This window comes from Peromyscus californicus, unplaced genomic scaffold (genome assembly GCF_007827085.1).
Source record: "Peromyscus californicus insignis strain IS unplaced genomic scaffold, ASM782708v3 Scaffold_6__1_contigs__length_162567912, whole genome shotgun sequence".
Taxonomy (NCBI): Eukaryota; Metazoa; Chordata; class Mammalia; order Rodentia; family Cricetidae; genus Peromyscus; species Peromyscus californicus.
This window is the reverse complement of record NW_026294584.1, coordinates 139564782-139578907: the sequence shown is the minus strand read 5'-3', so window position 1 is coordinate 139578907 and position 14126 is coordinate 139564782. Positions and strand designations below refer to the sequence as shown.

Genomic DNA, 14126 nt, shown 5'->3' with positions numbered 1-14126 from the left:
TCATGGTCAAGGGCAGAGGTGGGCAGCAGGCAGGTTGGCTCTGTGATCCTTCCTTGAGACTATGAGCAGAAATAAGAGCAGGCACCACTGTTAATGGATGAAAGAACAGAGAGCCAAGGAGAGGACAGGATGGCCCTGCTTTGCAGCCATCAGGGAAGTCCCCTTACCCAGAGGACCACAGCTTGTCCAGGGAAACAGGTGCAAATTCTATAGCATGAGAAATGTCCTCAGGGAAGAGCTAACTATACACCGCCCTTGTCAGTCATGTGCACTGAGTCCTGAACAAGCCTGACCACACAGAAACCATCAAGTAAGGACCTGGGAGGATGGGTAATCATAAACCCACTCTACTCTCCCTACACAGCCAGAACCCAGTCCTGGGACAAAGGAAAGATGACTTAATCCATTTTGCAGTATTGGTTGATAAGCACATGCGTACGTCATTGAGGAGCATGTAAGTATATTCCCACAGTCAGACAAAAGTCATGGCACAGCCCCTTCCTCTCTGAGCCCTTGTTAATTAAGCCCCCCTTCACCCACTGGTCCCCTTGGTCAAACTCTCCCAACGTCAGCCACCTTGGCATCTCTGTACATTTTACTCCATCCACCCACCTTCTCTCTCCAGATATTTACAATCCTCACTCCCTCTCTTCCATGAAGACATCTACTCCTGTGTCACCTGTTCACAAATTAACCTATCTAAAGCAATGTCCCCATAAGAATATAATCTCCACTGTGGTTGTGGGGAGCAAAACACTGGCTCCACCAGAGATGTCCATCCTGAATCCGAGCACTGTGACTGTGTTACCCCGCACGGTACTACAGTTTTCACACGGCGTCAGTGTGTAGTGGGATCCCCAAAAGGTTTATTCTCCGAAAGTTTGGGTTCCCAGTGTGACACTGAGAGGTGGTGTAACTGTCAGCAGGAGGGACCTAGTTAGATTTAATTAAGTCACTGGTGGTATCATCTTTAGAAGAGAGAATGTCATTCTCATAGGACCCCAGTTAGTTCCTACACCATAAGACATTTGTTGTTGTTGTTTTGTTCCTAAAGATGGAGATGAGATAGGTCGGCAGGTAAAGAGGTGTCAGCTGCCAAGCTTGATGGTCTGAATTCAATCCCTGGGACCTACACAGGAAGTTGTCCTCTGACCTTCACATTCCATGGGCACATACATGCCCTCATCCATACCCATGATAGATGAGAGACAGACAGACGATAGATAGATAGATGGATGGATGGATGGATGGATGGATGGATAGATAGATAGATAGATAGATAGATAGATAGATAGATAGATAGACAGAGAATTTTAATTGAAATAAGATTAAGCAGAATTGCTCTGGTTTCCTTTCTCACAGGTGACCCCTCTACATGTAGCCCTCTTCCCTTCCCTGTCTACTTTACCTTCACTCACCCACTGCCACAGCCAGGCCAATCCCTGTCACAGACACAGATGGACCCACCCAACCCTACACTTTCAGCCTCCAACGACAGTAATGACAGTTGAATAAACCTCTTTTCTTCATAACATACTCAGCTTAACATGGAGTAACCCCCAGGACAAAGGACCTTGGTACAGTTAGGTTAAAATCTTGAGATAGGAAATTGTCCAGAACCATCTAAGTGAGCTGTATGTGACCACAGCGTCTAAAAAGAAGGAGGCAGAAAGAGGCAGAGTGTAAAGGCGTTGCAACCCACAGGAGCATGGTGGGTGGGAGGGCCTGAAGATACTACTGAACAACAGCTCACTTTGAATATGGAGGGTGGGACCACAAGCCAAGGAGTGCTGCCCAACTCCAGAATCAGGAAAGTATACTTGTCCTTTAGAAGCTCCACAGGAATGCAGCCACGCACGCACACGCGCACGCACACACACACACACACACACACACACACACACACACACACACACACCTGATTTTTTTTTTTTTTTTTTTGCCCTTGCTCTACCTGCAGTGCCTGGAACAGTCAACATACTGAGTAGAAACATGGTCAAGATCGTTAGACCTTTCTAGAATTGGAATGGGGTGCCTCTGGGAAGCACAGGCTGAGCAGCCCTCACTGACATTGACAATCCGGACACAGACAGCACTGTCAGAGATGGTCTGCAGCCCACTCTCAACCAGAATAAACAGAGCCCTTGTCACATTCACACCACTTAATGATACCATCAAAACCCCCAAAACTGTGGCAACCTACACAAATGCCGTCATCTTTCCCAAGAGGAGATCCTCAGCAGATTAACAAAGTGCTCTCAAAAAGAGCTAACCTGGGACCTGGGGGAGTAAATCAGATGGTGAAGCGCTTGCCATACAAGCGTGAGGACCTGAGTTGAATCCCAGCACCCACGTAAAAAGGACAGTTATAGCGGTGTACACTCATGACCCCAGCAGTAGTGGGGCAGAGATAGTAAGTCCCCAAGGCTCACCGGCCTGCTAACCCAGCCTGATTGGTGAGCAACCCCAGGTCCCAGTGAAAGACTAACTCAGAACACAAAGTGAATGGCTCCTGAGGAATGATGCCTGAGATCGACCACTGGCCGGCCTCCACATGCACATGAACGTGAACACATACATACATGTACACTAGCCTAGGCTCATTGATGAGGCAACATCCCAGAATAGATGGCAATAATTTAATATTTTGTGTGCTTAATTTGCCTCTTTGGGTTAAGTAACCTAAAGAAAAGTCACCCTGCCTACCCTTGCTCTGCCTCCTCTGTGCAAGCAAAACATGTACCTTGCTGGGCCAGTCAAGACATTGTCACACATTGTCAAAGCTGCCTCTGTCCTCCCTGTGGGCAGCCAGCCTCCATGACTACTTACTTAGCTTTCCTTGTGTGGGGAGCAAGGAGGCTGGACCAGAGAGCCACTGCCCTCCAAGACAATGGGGTGGTGACTACTTAGAGAGCTGAGGACAGTCCACATGAGTGACAGGGAAGAAGGGCCGCTGACCTGGTGTGTATGCTTCAGGACCACGGAGACGCTGAGGTGGTGGTCCCAGACCACGGAGAGGGCTTGACCCAGCAGCAGGATGACATACCGGCCAGACTCCACCATCTCAAAGTGAGACTCATCTTTCAGGGGCTTCTGCACATTCACCTGAAGAAGGAAGGAACCAGAACATGAGGTGAAGGAGGTCAGAGGCCAGGGCTCCCCTCTCTTCACATAGCTTGTCTGTCTGCCTTGCCCACCAACACCAGAGCTGGCCCTCGACCGTCACCAGCCACTTTCTATCAGCACTCCCTGAGGCCAGCACTACACCGGGGCTTTTCTGCTGCGTCCGTCTGACCCACCACTCTCCCATGATGACAAGATGGCAGGGCACAATGAAACAGACCTCCTAAGAAGGGAGGGTGCTCTGACCCTTGGTCATCAACTCCACCAGTCCCTGGCTTGCTTTTTAATGTGGCACTGATTTTAGCCACCTCTAGTTACATGGGTAAAAAATCTACCCATCTATAACAGTGAGCCCCCAACTCACTTGTCTTGTGTCCTACCACCCTCTGTCCTCTACAGTGACTGCCGTCAGGAGTCAAGACTGCAGGACAGGGACTGTGAAGTTCCATGCGCCAGGCAAGAGCGTCTAGAAGTCTGGCCTGGACTCCTGGCCCTGCCAGAGGCATCGCCACTGACCAACCCTCAAAGCCCACTGCAGAGCACTCAGCCTCATAAAGCAGAGGCTGAGACCAAGAACCTGTCACTCTTCACAGACCTCCTGAGGAGCATGCCTCACACGGAGCTCGTCATGTCTGCAGATTCTCCCCCTCATAGATCTGCCGTCTCCTGTGCAGGCTCACTGCTATCATCTGTCCCGGATAGAACTGAACTCTGAAGTAGAGCTGACACTCCTGGCTCCTAGTCAGCACACTTGCTAGACAGCTTTTCTTGCCTCTCTATAGAAAATGCACTTCCAGTCCCCAGCTGTCAAGGGTGGGTGTTAGCAAAACACCAGGGAGCAGGCCGAGGTCACGAGAGCAAATGAACCCAGTCTTCGGGAGTCTGTAGTGTGGTACATATCCAAACCAGCTGAATCAGATCTGTGACCCAGAACAACCAGTCACTCCAAACATAGATTCCGGGGCTCCATCCCGATCTACTGAGGCATGGCTTTGAGGTGGAGCCTGGAGAGCTACACTTAACCACTTCTTAGGTTGACAGGATCCAGAGGCTGCATCTGCTGCTTCTGTTTCTCTTTTCAGCTTGTCAAAAATATCAAACTGAAGAGCTGGGGGTGTAGCTCGTTAGGAGAGTGTTTATTCAGCATGCCCAGGCCCTGGGATCCATCCCCGGCACCACATGATCTTAAGAAAATCCTTAACACATAAAATAACTAAAAAGCACCCCATAATGTTCCTTCAATAGATACACATACAGTAGCCCCCACAGATCATTTGTTTCACTTACTGTAGTTTCAATTGATTATAAAAGTACTGAATGGAAAATTCCAGAATAGTGATTAAGTTTCCAAATAACTTCCATCACAACATATTACGGTCATTGCTCTACTTTATTATTAGTCAACATTAATGCCTTATTCTCTCTACTTAATAATCAAACATTATCATCTGTGCTAGAGTTTTATGTCAACTTGACACAAGCTAAGGTCATCTGAGAGGAGGGAACCTCAGTTGAGAAAATGCCTCCATAAGATTCAGCTATAAGGTATTTTCTTAATTGGTGATTAGTCAGGGAGAGGTCCAGCCCATTGTGTGTGGTGCCATCCCTGTTGGTGGTCCTGGGATCTATAAGAAAGCAGGCTGAGCAAGCCATGAGAAGCAAGCCAGTGAGCAGCACCCTTCCATGGCCTCTGCATCAGCTCCTGCCTCCGGGATCCTGTCCAGTTTAAGCTCCTGTCCTGACTTCCTTTGATAATGAACAGTGATATAGAAGTATAAGTCAAATAAACCCTTTCCTCCCCAACTTGTCTTTTGGTCATGGTGTTTCATCACAGCAATAGAAACCCTAACTAAGACATCATCAATATACATAAAAGAACATACTGGGTTCTGTACTATCTGTGACTTCAGGCATCCACCAGGGGTTTCATCCCTCTGTGGCTAAGAAGGACCACTGTTCACAGAAGGGAAACTCCTCCTGCCTGCCATGCTCCGCCCACCTCCCCCAGTCAGCACTGCCTCCTCCTAGATCATTGTGCATCCTCTCCCACACACATACCCACACTGGAACCACAATGGGCTCACACTAGCTGTATTGGCCTGCCAATTGCTCTGCTCACAGGCTAACAATCCAGGACCAGTTGACACTGCTGGACCTCATTCTCCACAGTGGCTGCACATTCTACCAGCACAGCTCTAAATGAACACCTGGTAAACACTCCTAATAACCAGAGGGACAAGAAGGGGACATACGGGAAAGGGGAGAAGCTGGCACTCACCTCTCCATCAAACAGCTCAATCTCCCCTCCTTCCACCAGGATGGTGACCCGCTTCTTACACTTCACTGAAGGATAACTGCATCCTTCATTTCCCACCAGGATCCGGAAGGTCCCCGGGTTCCCGCCACAGTAATCCTGGGGAAAGAAGGCACCAGGAGAGAGAGATTATCCCTTCTCCCAGAAGATGACATCATGACCTCTGGGGTCTTTGAACATGTCACAGAATATCGTCAGATGTGCTGTGCATGTGGGGGAAAGAGGGAGGTATCTATAGGTGAACTCTCTCAGGTGTCCATCCTCAGCCCTCACAGATGAGCCTGATACCCATGGTCAGTGCAGTGGCATGGTAATAAACACAAAGTGGAACAGGGGAGCTAGAGGAGTCAGCATGTATGTCCACATGCAAATACATATAGAAGCATACACCTACCCACATAAATACACATATATACACACATGCATATACAAACACAAACGTGTATATATTCATATACACTTCCACATGCATATACATACTCACAAATACACATATACATGTATACACGTATATACATGTACCTGCACAAGCATGCAACAATACACGTGCATAAACACATACATATCATAAGTAAACATGCATACACAGGTACATACCTGTACACATGTATATGTATACACACGTACTTATAAAATGTGTGCCTGTTCATGTCCATCCATATACATATACATGCATACATACATGTACTCACACACAGAAATACAGAAAACACAGCTGGGCTGATTGTAAGGGGAGCATTAGTCCACTTCCTGGCTCTGTTGGGGGAACATGGTTCCTGGTCACACAGGTTAGAAGCAGAACAAGGCTGCAGATGTGGGCTTGTTCTTGTCACCGGCTGGCTTTCTGAAGGACAAAGCCTAATGATGCCCCCACAGGGTGGGCCCCAGGAGAGGGAAGAGGATCAAAACAAGCATATGGTCTGGAAGGGGGTTCCTGAAAACAGGATCGCTTGCTCCAGAAGGCCTGCCAGCCAGGGGATGCTAGGGAGTGGCCAGTGCCTCAGCTAAAATCCGTTGCTCTGGAAGCTGATAGACACGTTGACCCTTGAAGCTGGTGCTGCCCTGTCTTTTGATGCTAAGACAAAGGGCCTGTGGGGGAGCTCTAGGGGGAACACCAGGCCAGAGGCATCAGAAAAGCTATTTCAAGATATGCACGCACTGTCTCCCCAATACACTACCTTCCTGGGTGAGCTGGGGTATGTGAGGCCAGCTTGGCTGGTGCCCCAGAGGTCCTACCCTCTCCTAGCATGCTCTGCACATGGTAACCCTGGTTACCAATAATGCCTGACATTTTCTGCACATGGTAACCCTGGTTATCAGTAATACCTGACACTTCCTGCAGCTTCCTCTCTGGCTTTGAACCTTCAGATCACTCTAAGCAGCCACCTCCCCCAGAAACTGCATGAGTTCAATGTGTCAAAGAGCACACAGTGCTCAGCTCTGAGGAAAGAAAGCACTTGTTCTCCTTCATGAATCATCTGCTGTCAACCAGCAAGAAAAACTCACAAAGTGGGCATAGGGAGGCACAGGGGCCGGCAGGGACTCACCACCTAGGATGTCCTATGTTCTCCCTGCTGGGCTGAGGGGCACCTGTGACCCCAGCCTCCAGTGACCCCAGCTTCCCCTCCTCACCATGTGAGACTGACCGACCAGCTTAGAGGTAAAAAATGGTGGCAAGTTCCAGTAGGACCATAGGTCAGGCTGCAAACTCCAGGGATCATTCAGGCAATCCCTCTGCCCAGGAATACTTCGTAACAACAGGCTATCAGGAGGGTGAAATCCAGCCAGGATCAGCTCCCCATGTATCCTGGTTTGGGTGTCCACCAAAATGAAGAGTCATCTTTCTCTGATCTATATCAGTGCTAAAATGACCTTAGGTGGCCGTACCCCACACCAAACCAGCTCAGAAAATTAAATTCTGTTCTTAAACTTCCTATACCTTCAGGCACTAGCACAGCCACATCTGGATGGAATGGCAGAAGTCATAAGCCCAGCACAGCTGCTTGACAAAGATCCAGCAAAGCTGAGCCGCACGATGGCTGCCATGCCACCTTTGTTTTTCATCTCCACCTGTTACAGACTTGGGGCACTTTTAATATTTGTACAATTTGGGGATGTTGGATTGATGGAAAATTCCTTATGAATCATTTATGCCTTCTCCCAGGAATGCTGCTTCTAAGCTTATCCAGGAAAGTCCTGAACATACTATCCCCCTCCCCACTGCTTTTAGGGAGATACCCTTATCTACTTGAAGGTCTTCTTTATGCCTTGGAGGTTGTGACACATAAAGAAGAAGCCAGAGGTCTCTTCATGAGGCTATGAGACATTCTTGAAACATCTGTCCCTCTACTTACACAGGAACAAGATATTCAAAACAAAGTAAACTTTAAAAGGTCAACAAGATTCAGTGGGCTAGAGGAATTGTCCGCAGTTGAGATTATAAGCCTCTTCCTGCTGTACACTCAGAAAATTACGTGGCATACAACTCTGCCCTACACAGAGACATATTGATAAACAAAGTATAGAGTGGAAAGATGATAAAAGTATGAGGTGTCAGGACCTCCCTCTCTTAGAAGTTAGCTCATGCAGAGCCACTATAATGTCATATGACCAAGGAACAACAGAATGCCAGGATTAGACATATAGACCAATTCTATAAAGATATAAATGTGAACATTGATTGCATTATGTCAGAATTTGAATAATAACTGCAGCAGCTTTAGCCTGAGGATTTTTCCTGGGCACTCTGACCACTAAAAGTTAATAATACACTGCTTGGGACATGGCAAAATGCCCAGGGTGGTTGAAAATTTTGTTTTGGTCTAGCATCCTTGAAGTAACCAAAGCTGCCAGCATGAGAACAGGCTGTCATATGCCTCTAGATTCTCAAAAATTGAGTTATGGGGTTAATGAGTAAGAATAGTAACTGTTTATTAATGATGTCAAAACTTGAGGGAAAATGATTGGAAATGATAATTCTGTTCTGTCATAGTTTATTAATGATGACTAAAAGATGAGCAAAGGGAAGTGAAATACATGTCCAAAACCAAAAATGATATGATCTATGTTTTGGAACATCATGAATGTATCCCTGCTTACTCAATTCTGTATAAATAAAGAAATACTCTGGCTGCTAGTCAGTCAGGCTGCAAGATTCTCCCGACCACCATGGCCTGGCTCACTTCCTTCCCCAGCCGACTCCTTACAATCCTCTGCAGGATCCATCCACCACCCGGGATGGCTCCCAGCAAGGCACCCTTTAGGGGGGTTAGAAAATTACTCTGACAAAACCAAACGTCAAAGTTCTTTCTCTAGACAGAATCAGACCCAGAAACTCCCAGACTGCAGCCAGCATGTCCTGCTCTGTTAGATACGGATGGTACCCCCCTCTCTGCCTCACCTGCACCAGAACATACTGGCATTCCCCAGGGAACAGGTACTTGAGTCCGTCGAAGGTGATGTAGTGGGCCATGCCAATGGCAGAGCACGTGGCATCACACACGTGGTTTGTGCAGTTCCACCTCCGGTCCCGGCAGACACTAGGAAAAGCGATCAAGCGTGATTGGTTTGCATCTTGGGTGCCAGGGGCTCAACTGGGTCTTAGGGAACAAGGAGGCTGCGGGAGACCAGAAGACACCAGGTAGTCACCGAGGAAGCCTCAAGAAACTGAGCATTTGCAGCCTGTGGAAGGAGCACGGGCCTTAGAGGCCTAGCACAGGGTCTACAGGAGAAAGGGAGGTCACGCTGCTCTCTAGTTTCGAGGAGGAAAGAGAGGTATGGAGTAATGTGGGTGTCCAGGGTGAGCCAGGATGCAGAAGAGAAGGTGGGGTTCTCCAAGCCATCTGCCGTGGACTCACTAAAGGGTGGCCTCACCCTAAACATTACAGAGTGCCTGAGACTGGCCATAGGGTCACCGTATCACAGACAGACCAACAGAGATCTCAGCAGGGACATTCTGAAACTGGAAAATAGAATGGGTGGGCGAGTCTGCCAGGAGCGGTTTCGTGTGTGTGGTTATGTGTTTATTTCTATACCAATTTGCCGGCCACATGTCCTACCCTCACTGCCCTTAACCACAGCTGATCTCGGGAAGCCCACTCATGCGTCAGAGGTGGTGAGCTCAGACCTCAGGCGCTCATCCCCTCCCCCACCTCCATCCGCAGGGGCCCCTGAGATTGTCTACAGCCCAGAGTGAAAGGTGGGGTGAGTGTAAGGGAGCCTGTGCAGGATAGCCAAAGAAGGCAGAAGGAAACAACCACTGCCTCCTCACTCTCAGAACACTCGCGTGCAGTACAGGGCCTGTGGGAAGAGATGGGCCTTGAGATTCAGCCTCAAGAAGAACAAAATATATCATCTGCACGATGGAACACCTGGAGATCGTCACGTTCAGTGAATTCAGCCAGACTCAGAAAGACAGTTATCATGTTTTCTCTCATATGCAGGGTCTAGATTTATTTAAAAGATACAAAAGTAGAAGGGGGACTATCTGGGGGAGGGGAAGGGACAGTAGGAGCAGGGAGAGGGGCAAGAGAAGGTGACGCAGGAGAGTACATGAGCAAAGCGCATTATACGCATGTGTGTAAATGTCAATGAAATCATTACCTTGTACAATTAATAAAAATAAATAAAAAAGAAGGAAGGAAGAGGGGGGGTTGAGAGGACCTTTTCAACAACCCTCCCCACAGCCCCCACTGTGAGCCTCTGTGGAAGAAAACTCTCCGAGAACGGAATTGCCTATCTGTAGGAAACGGGTGCGTGGCTGAGGCCAGCGGTGGAAAGGGGCATTTCACGGATGGGAAAACATAGGCGGAGTAAGGAAAAGAGCAGGAAGGTTCCCCAGGGTGTGAGGACAAGTGCCAAAAGTCCTGTGTCCCACACACCCTCATGCCACCTTGATGGCTGGTCCCCACGGCGTACCCAGAGCCTCACCAGGTGTTGCAGCCGATCTTCACTGTATCTCCTGGGGCATACTCTTGGCCCTGGTGGAAGCAGGGGCACCGCTCCAAGGCCACACACTTGTTTTCATGTCGGACCTACGGGTAAAGAACTCCCGTGATTCGTGTCTCCAGGGCCACAGGAACTGATACCGATCATTGCTGACGAAGTATTGTGGAGCTCAAGTCTGCCAGGAGCCCAGCATGAAGAGAGGGAATGGGGCAGAGCAACCCCTGCAGCACACTAGCCCGGGCAGGGGTCAACACCAGGCTGCGTGCTGGCAGACACTGGCGCCTTCTACACTGTGTCTCCCTGTCAATCAAAGACACGATTGCTTCTGTCCTGCTAGGTGACATAACCTGGGACACGTTTGCAAAGACTTTAGAAACCCATGTCAGAAGTTCCGGGATGTGCATATCTCAGACCCAGCCATGACACGCAAAGGATGTCTCCAGAGGACACGGGAGTTACAGATGGAGACTAAAGAAGTATTTACCAATGAACTGAAAGGGAAAAATAAATAAATAAAGTCAAGTATTCAGAGGCAGGCAAATGATGCCGTTCTTAAGGGATCCCTGGGAGCTGGTTTGCTGTGGTGTGGGAGAGGGTCCTTCACAGGACTCTTTAATGAGGTGAGCAATGCCTATCTAAGCCATTAGTTTTTAAAATGGGGAGGAAAACTCTAGACATATGTAGTCCCAATTTCACGTGTATGTAATACAGACTTTGTTGTTAACCAGAGCTAGAAGGAAGTAGGGAGGTTTCCTCCAGGTAGTGAGCTGTGAGATAAAGGAGTTCTGGGCTTATTTTTCTTTTTAGTCTTATTTTTTTCCACAATGTTTTTTGATGAGTAGATGTCATATTTATAATTTTAAAAAACAGATCTCATGTTCGATGAGAATTAATAAGCATTTAGTACCCTGGAGGAGAGACTGAAGACAGGGCAGAGGAGACATATCAAAGTCTGGCTAAAAGCATGTCCAAGACATACGTATCAGGTGATCCTCCTCCCAAGGTCATCTTTTCCAGCCCCGATGCTCTGACATGCTATCTACAGAGGTGCTGTCTCTCTCTCCCTCCTCACCCCCTCAGGAAGTGACTCCAGAACATGCTGCACTTCCTGGGTCGTCTAGGGACAAGTGGGTGGAGAAAGAAACCAGATCTGCTGACTCAGTGGGCTGAAGAAGCACTGCCAAGCCCACCCTGACCCCACCACCATGATCCACTACCACCTCAACCAAGAAGCAGCCTTGGATGGACCTCACCTGGGATGCGATACAATGTACTTTGATCACACATTCTCACCATCACCCTCTCTTGTCCCTTGGGACCACCTAGGTGAAGGCCCCCAGCTGCTGGGCTCCAAAACTACCTAGCTAGCAGGGAGAGGTACCTAGTCTAGATGATTCTCACTCCAGTGATCTGGTGAATTCCCCCTGCAAGCTTGAGTTCCTAGACCTTTACATTAAACTAAGCCCTGGGAATATGTGTATTCAAAGGATTTCCACATCAGAATCATAGGTTAAAATTGTGTATGCACACATATGTGTACCACGAGATAAAAAGAATACTATTCTCCACTTGGCACCATATCTGTCGGCCTCAGGAGGTGTCCCCAAGTCCCAGGCATGTCCTCTAAATAATGGGGCAATATTGGTCCAAAGACCTAGGAATATCCCAGCCCACTGTGTCCTTGGTAGTGCTTAAGCCTGGCACCACAGTTCTTAGAATACAAGGAGCTTAGGAGACCGGCAGAGAAGGCAGTGGGTTGGTAGGAGCAAGGAGGGGGATGCAAACGTCTCTCTTCAGAGCCTTCCAAGGTTCACAGTAAAGGTTCATGCCCACATCCTCCAAACTTTGTCAGGTTAGACTTCAGTCTGAAGTCTGCCACCTAGTGGCTACCAGAAGAATGGCTGACCCATGCTTACTCCTACAGTTAGTGGAGATGGATAGCAAGCCTTTGTGGGAAGGGAATCACATAGCCCTGCTCACATGGTGTCTCAACTCTGCGGGACATGCTCTACATGGCACCTGCAAGTAGGCTTGAGGAGGGGTTCCCAGGCCTCCTTGTGTCCATCCTGGCTGTGCTCACCTCTCCGTCTAGGATCTCTCTGCTCCCACTTGATCTAGGTGGGTCCATGTGCCCAGCCCTCCTCCCATGTACAATCCCAGCTCTGTGATAAGACAGCGCCACCACCACTGTGCTAGCGAACACTCCTCCTCTGAGTTCTCACTGGCTGTGCACACTCTCCTCTCTGCCCTGGCTTGTGTAGTTCTCACTGGCCATGCACACACTCCTCTCTGCCCTGGCTTGTGTTAGTAAAACCACGTCACTAACTGGCAGGCTGCAGCATCAAGATCGGGGCTCAGTGTTCCATAGGATGGAGCCGGTGAGGAAGCAAACCATGACCGGAAAGGAGAGGAGGGGGTTTCCAGGCACTGTGTGGAAACTTCCTGACTGGAGAGAGATGATATATAAGAGCCTGGTCAAAAGCACCCTGAGAACCCCAAAGCCTTAAAGAAATCCCTGGCAACTGAGAACCACAAAGACAAAGGAGGAATGCAGGGAATGGGGAGGGGGACTGGCCAGGAAGTGGGCAAGCCAGATAAACAGTCCATAACTGGGCTGTGCAGCAAGCCATGGTTTGACATGAAGGCATCCGTCTCTGTCCAGCATGTCCTTCGAGAATACTACAGTGGTACTAAGATAAGATTTATGAAACCCGTAGACTTCAGAAAGTGTGGCAGGAATTACCACCCCCACCCCCAACAGGCTATCAACTTGCGATTGTTCAATAAGCATGGTCCCAGCTGAGAACATCGTCCTCAGTCAGTTCCAAGGACAATCATGAGGCAGGGAAAAAAAAATTGCTTTGTCACCCTTCTCTAGATATTCTTCCTTATTCATCACCAGAGGTGACACCACACAGACCAGTCTCCCAAATGCTGCCTTCACCCATCCTCCATGACTCTACTCCATCAGGATTCACAGCTGAGTGTAGCTGGAGTCAAACACATGATGGTCAGGAGGAAGGCAACCTGATCAGATAACTCACACTAACACGTAAATGACTCTTCCTATCATGCTTTGTTACAAAGTCTGGCTCATGAACCAAAATGAGCATATGCCCGTCATATATCAGTGAGCCTGGTTAGGTGACAAGTTGTGAACAGAGGAAGTATTTTTTGACAGAGATGGGTTTTCTTGGATCTTATAAACATTTATAACCTGATACAGCACTCACCTAACATGCACAAGGGCCCATAAAATCTCTGGTGCCCCCAAAAATGAAACTCACTCTAGACAGGACCGTGTATGTTGGATCTAGTTTTAAAAAGAACTATCAATGTCTTTCAGTCCATCCAAGGACCAGGAGCGAGAGCATCCTTCACAGCAGTAGGACGTTCCCTAGTACCCACAGACTGGGGTACCAGTCTGAAAGGTGTAGCTGCCAGGTTTCAAAGGATAAATCACTCAGACAACGTGCTACACTTTCCTCAGAGGCCTAAATATCTGCAAGCCGGTGTCCCTGCCTGAGGGTTGGGGGACCAGGAGGGTTGAAAGGTCCTGGTTCTGCCCTAGGCTCCTACAAAGAGCCGCAGCTGTGGCTGGAGTACAGAGAGCAGGGCCATGGGTTGTGCTCTGCTGCTGACTAGTGGCAAAGTTAGGTAATATCCTAACGTAAAGAAGTGGTTGCACCAGGCAAAAAGTTCAGGAGCGTTTTCCAACTAAACTAAAAGGCTGAGCCTGGGC

General features: G+C 48.6%; 1 protein-coding gene across 1 annotated transcript in view; it reads right to left on the bottom strand.

Moving 5' to 3' along the window:
- The window catches only part of Vwf (von Willebrand factor), a 136716-nt gene that overhangs the window by 53011 nt on the left and 69579 nt on the right, over window positions 1-14126 (bottom strand). The window contains exons 19-22 of the mRNA XM_052720566.1: window positions 10367-10470; window positions 8838-8976; window positions 5402-5536; window positions 2959-3105 (exon numbers count right to left, since the gene is read on the bottom strand). Of these exons, the coding sequence (XP_052576526.1) occupies window positions 2959-3105; window positions 5402-5536; window positions 8838-8976; window positions 10367-10470 (525 nt within the window). The remainder of the gene's footprint in view (window positions 1-2958; window positions 3106-5401; window positions 5537-8837; window positions 8977-10366; window positions 10471-14126) is intronic.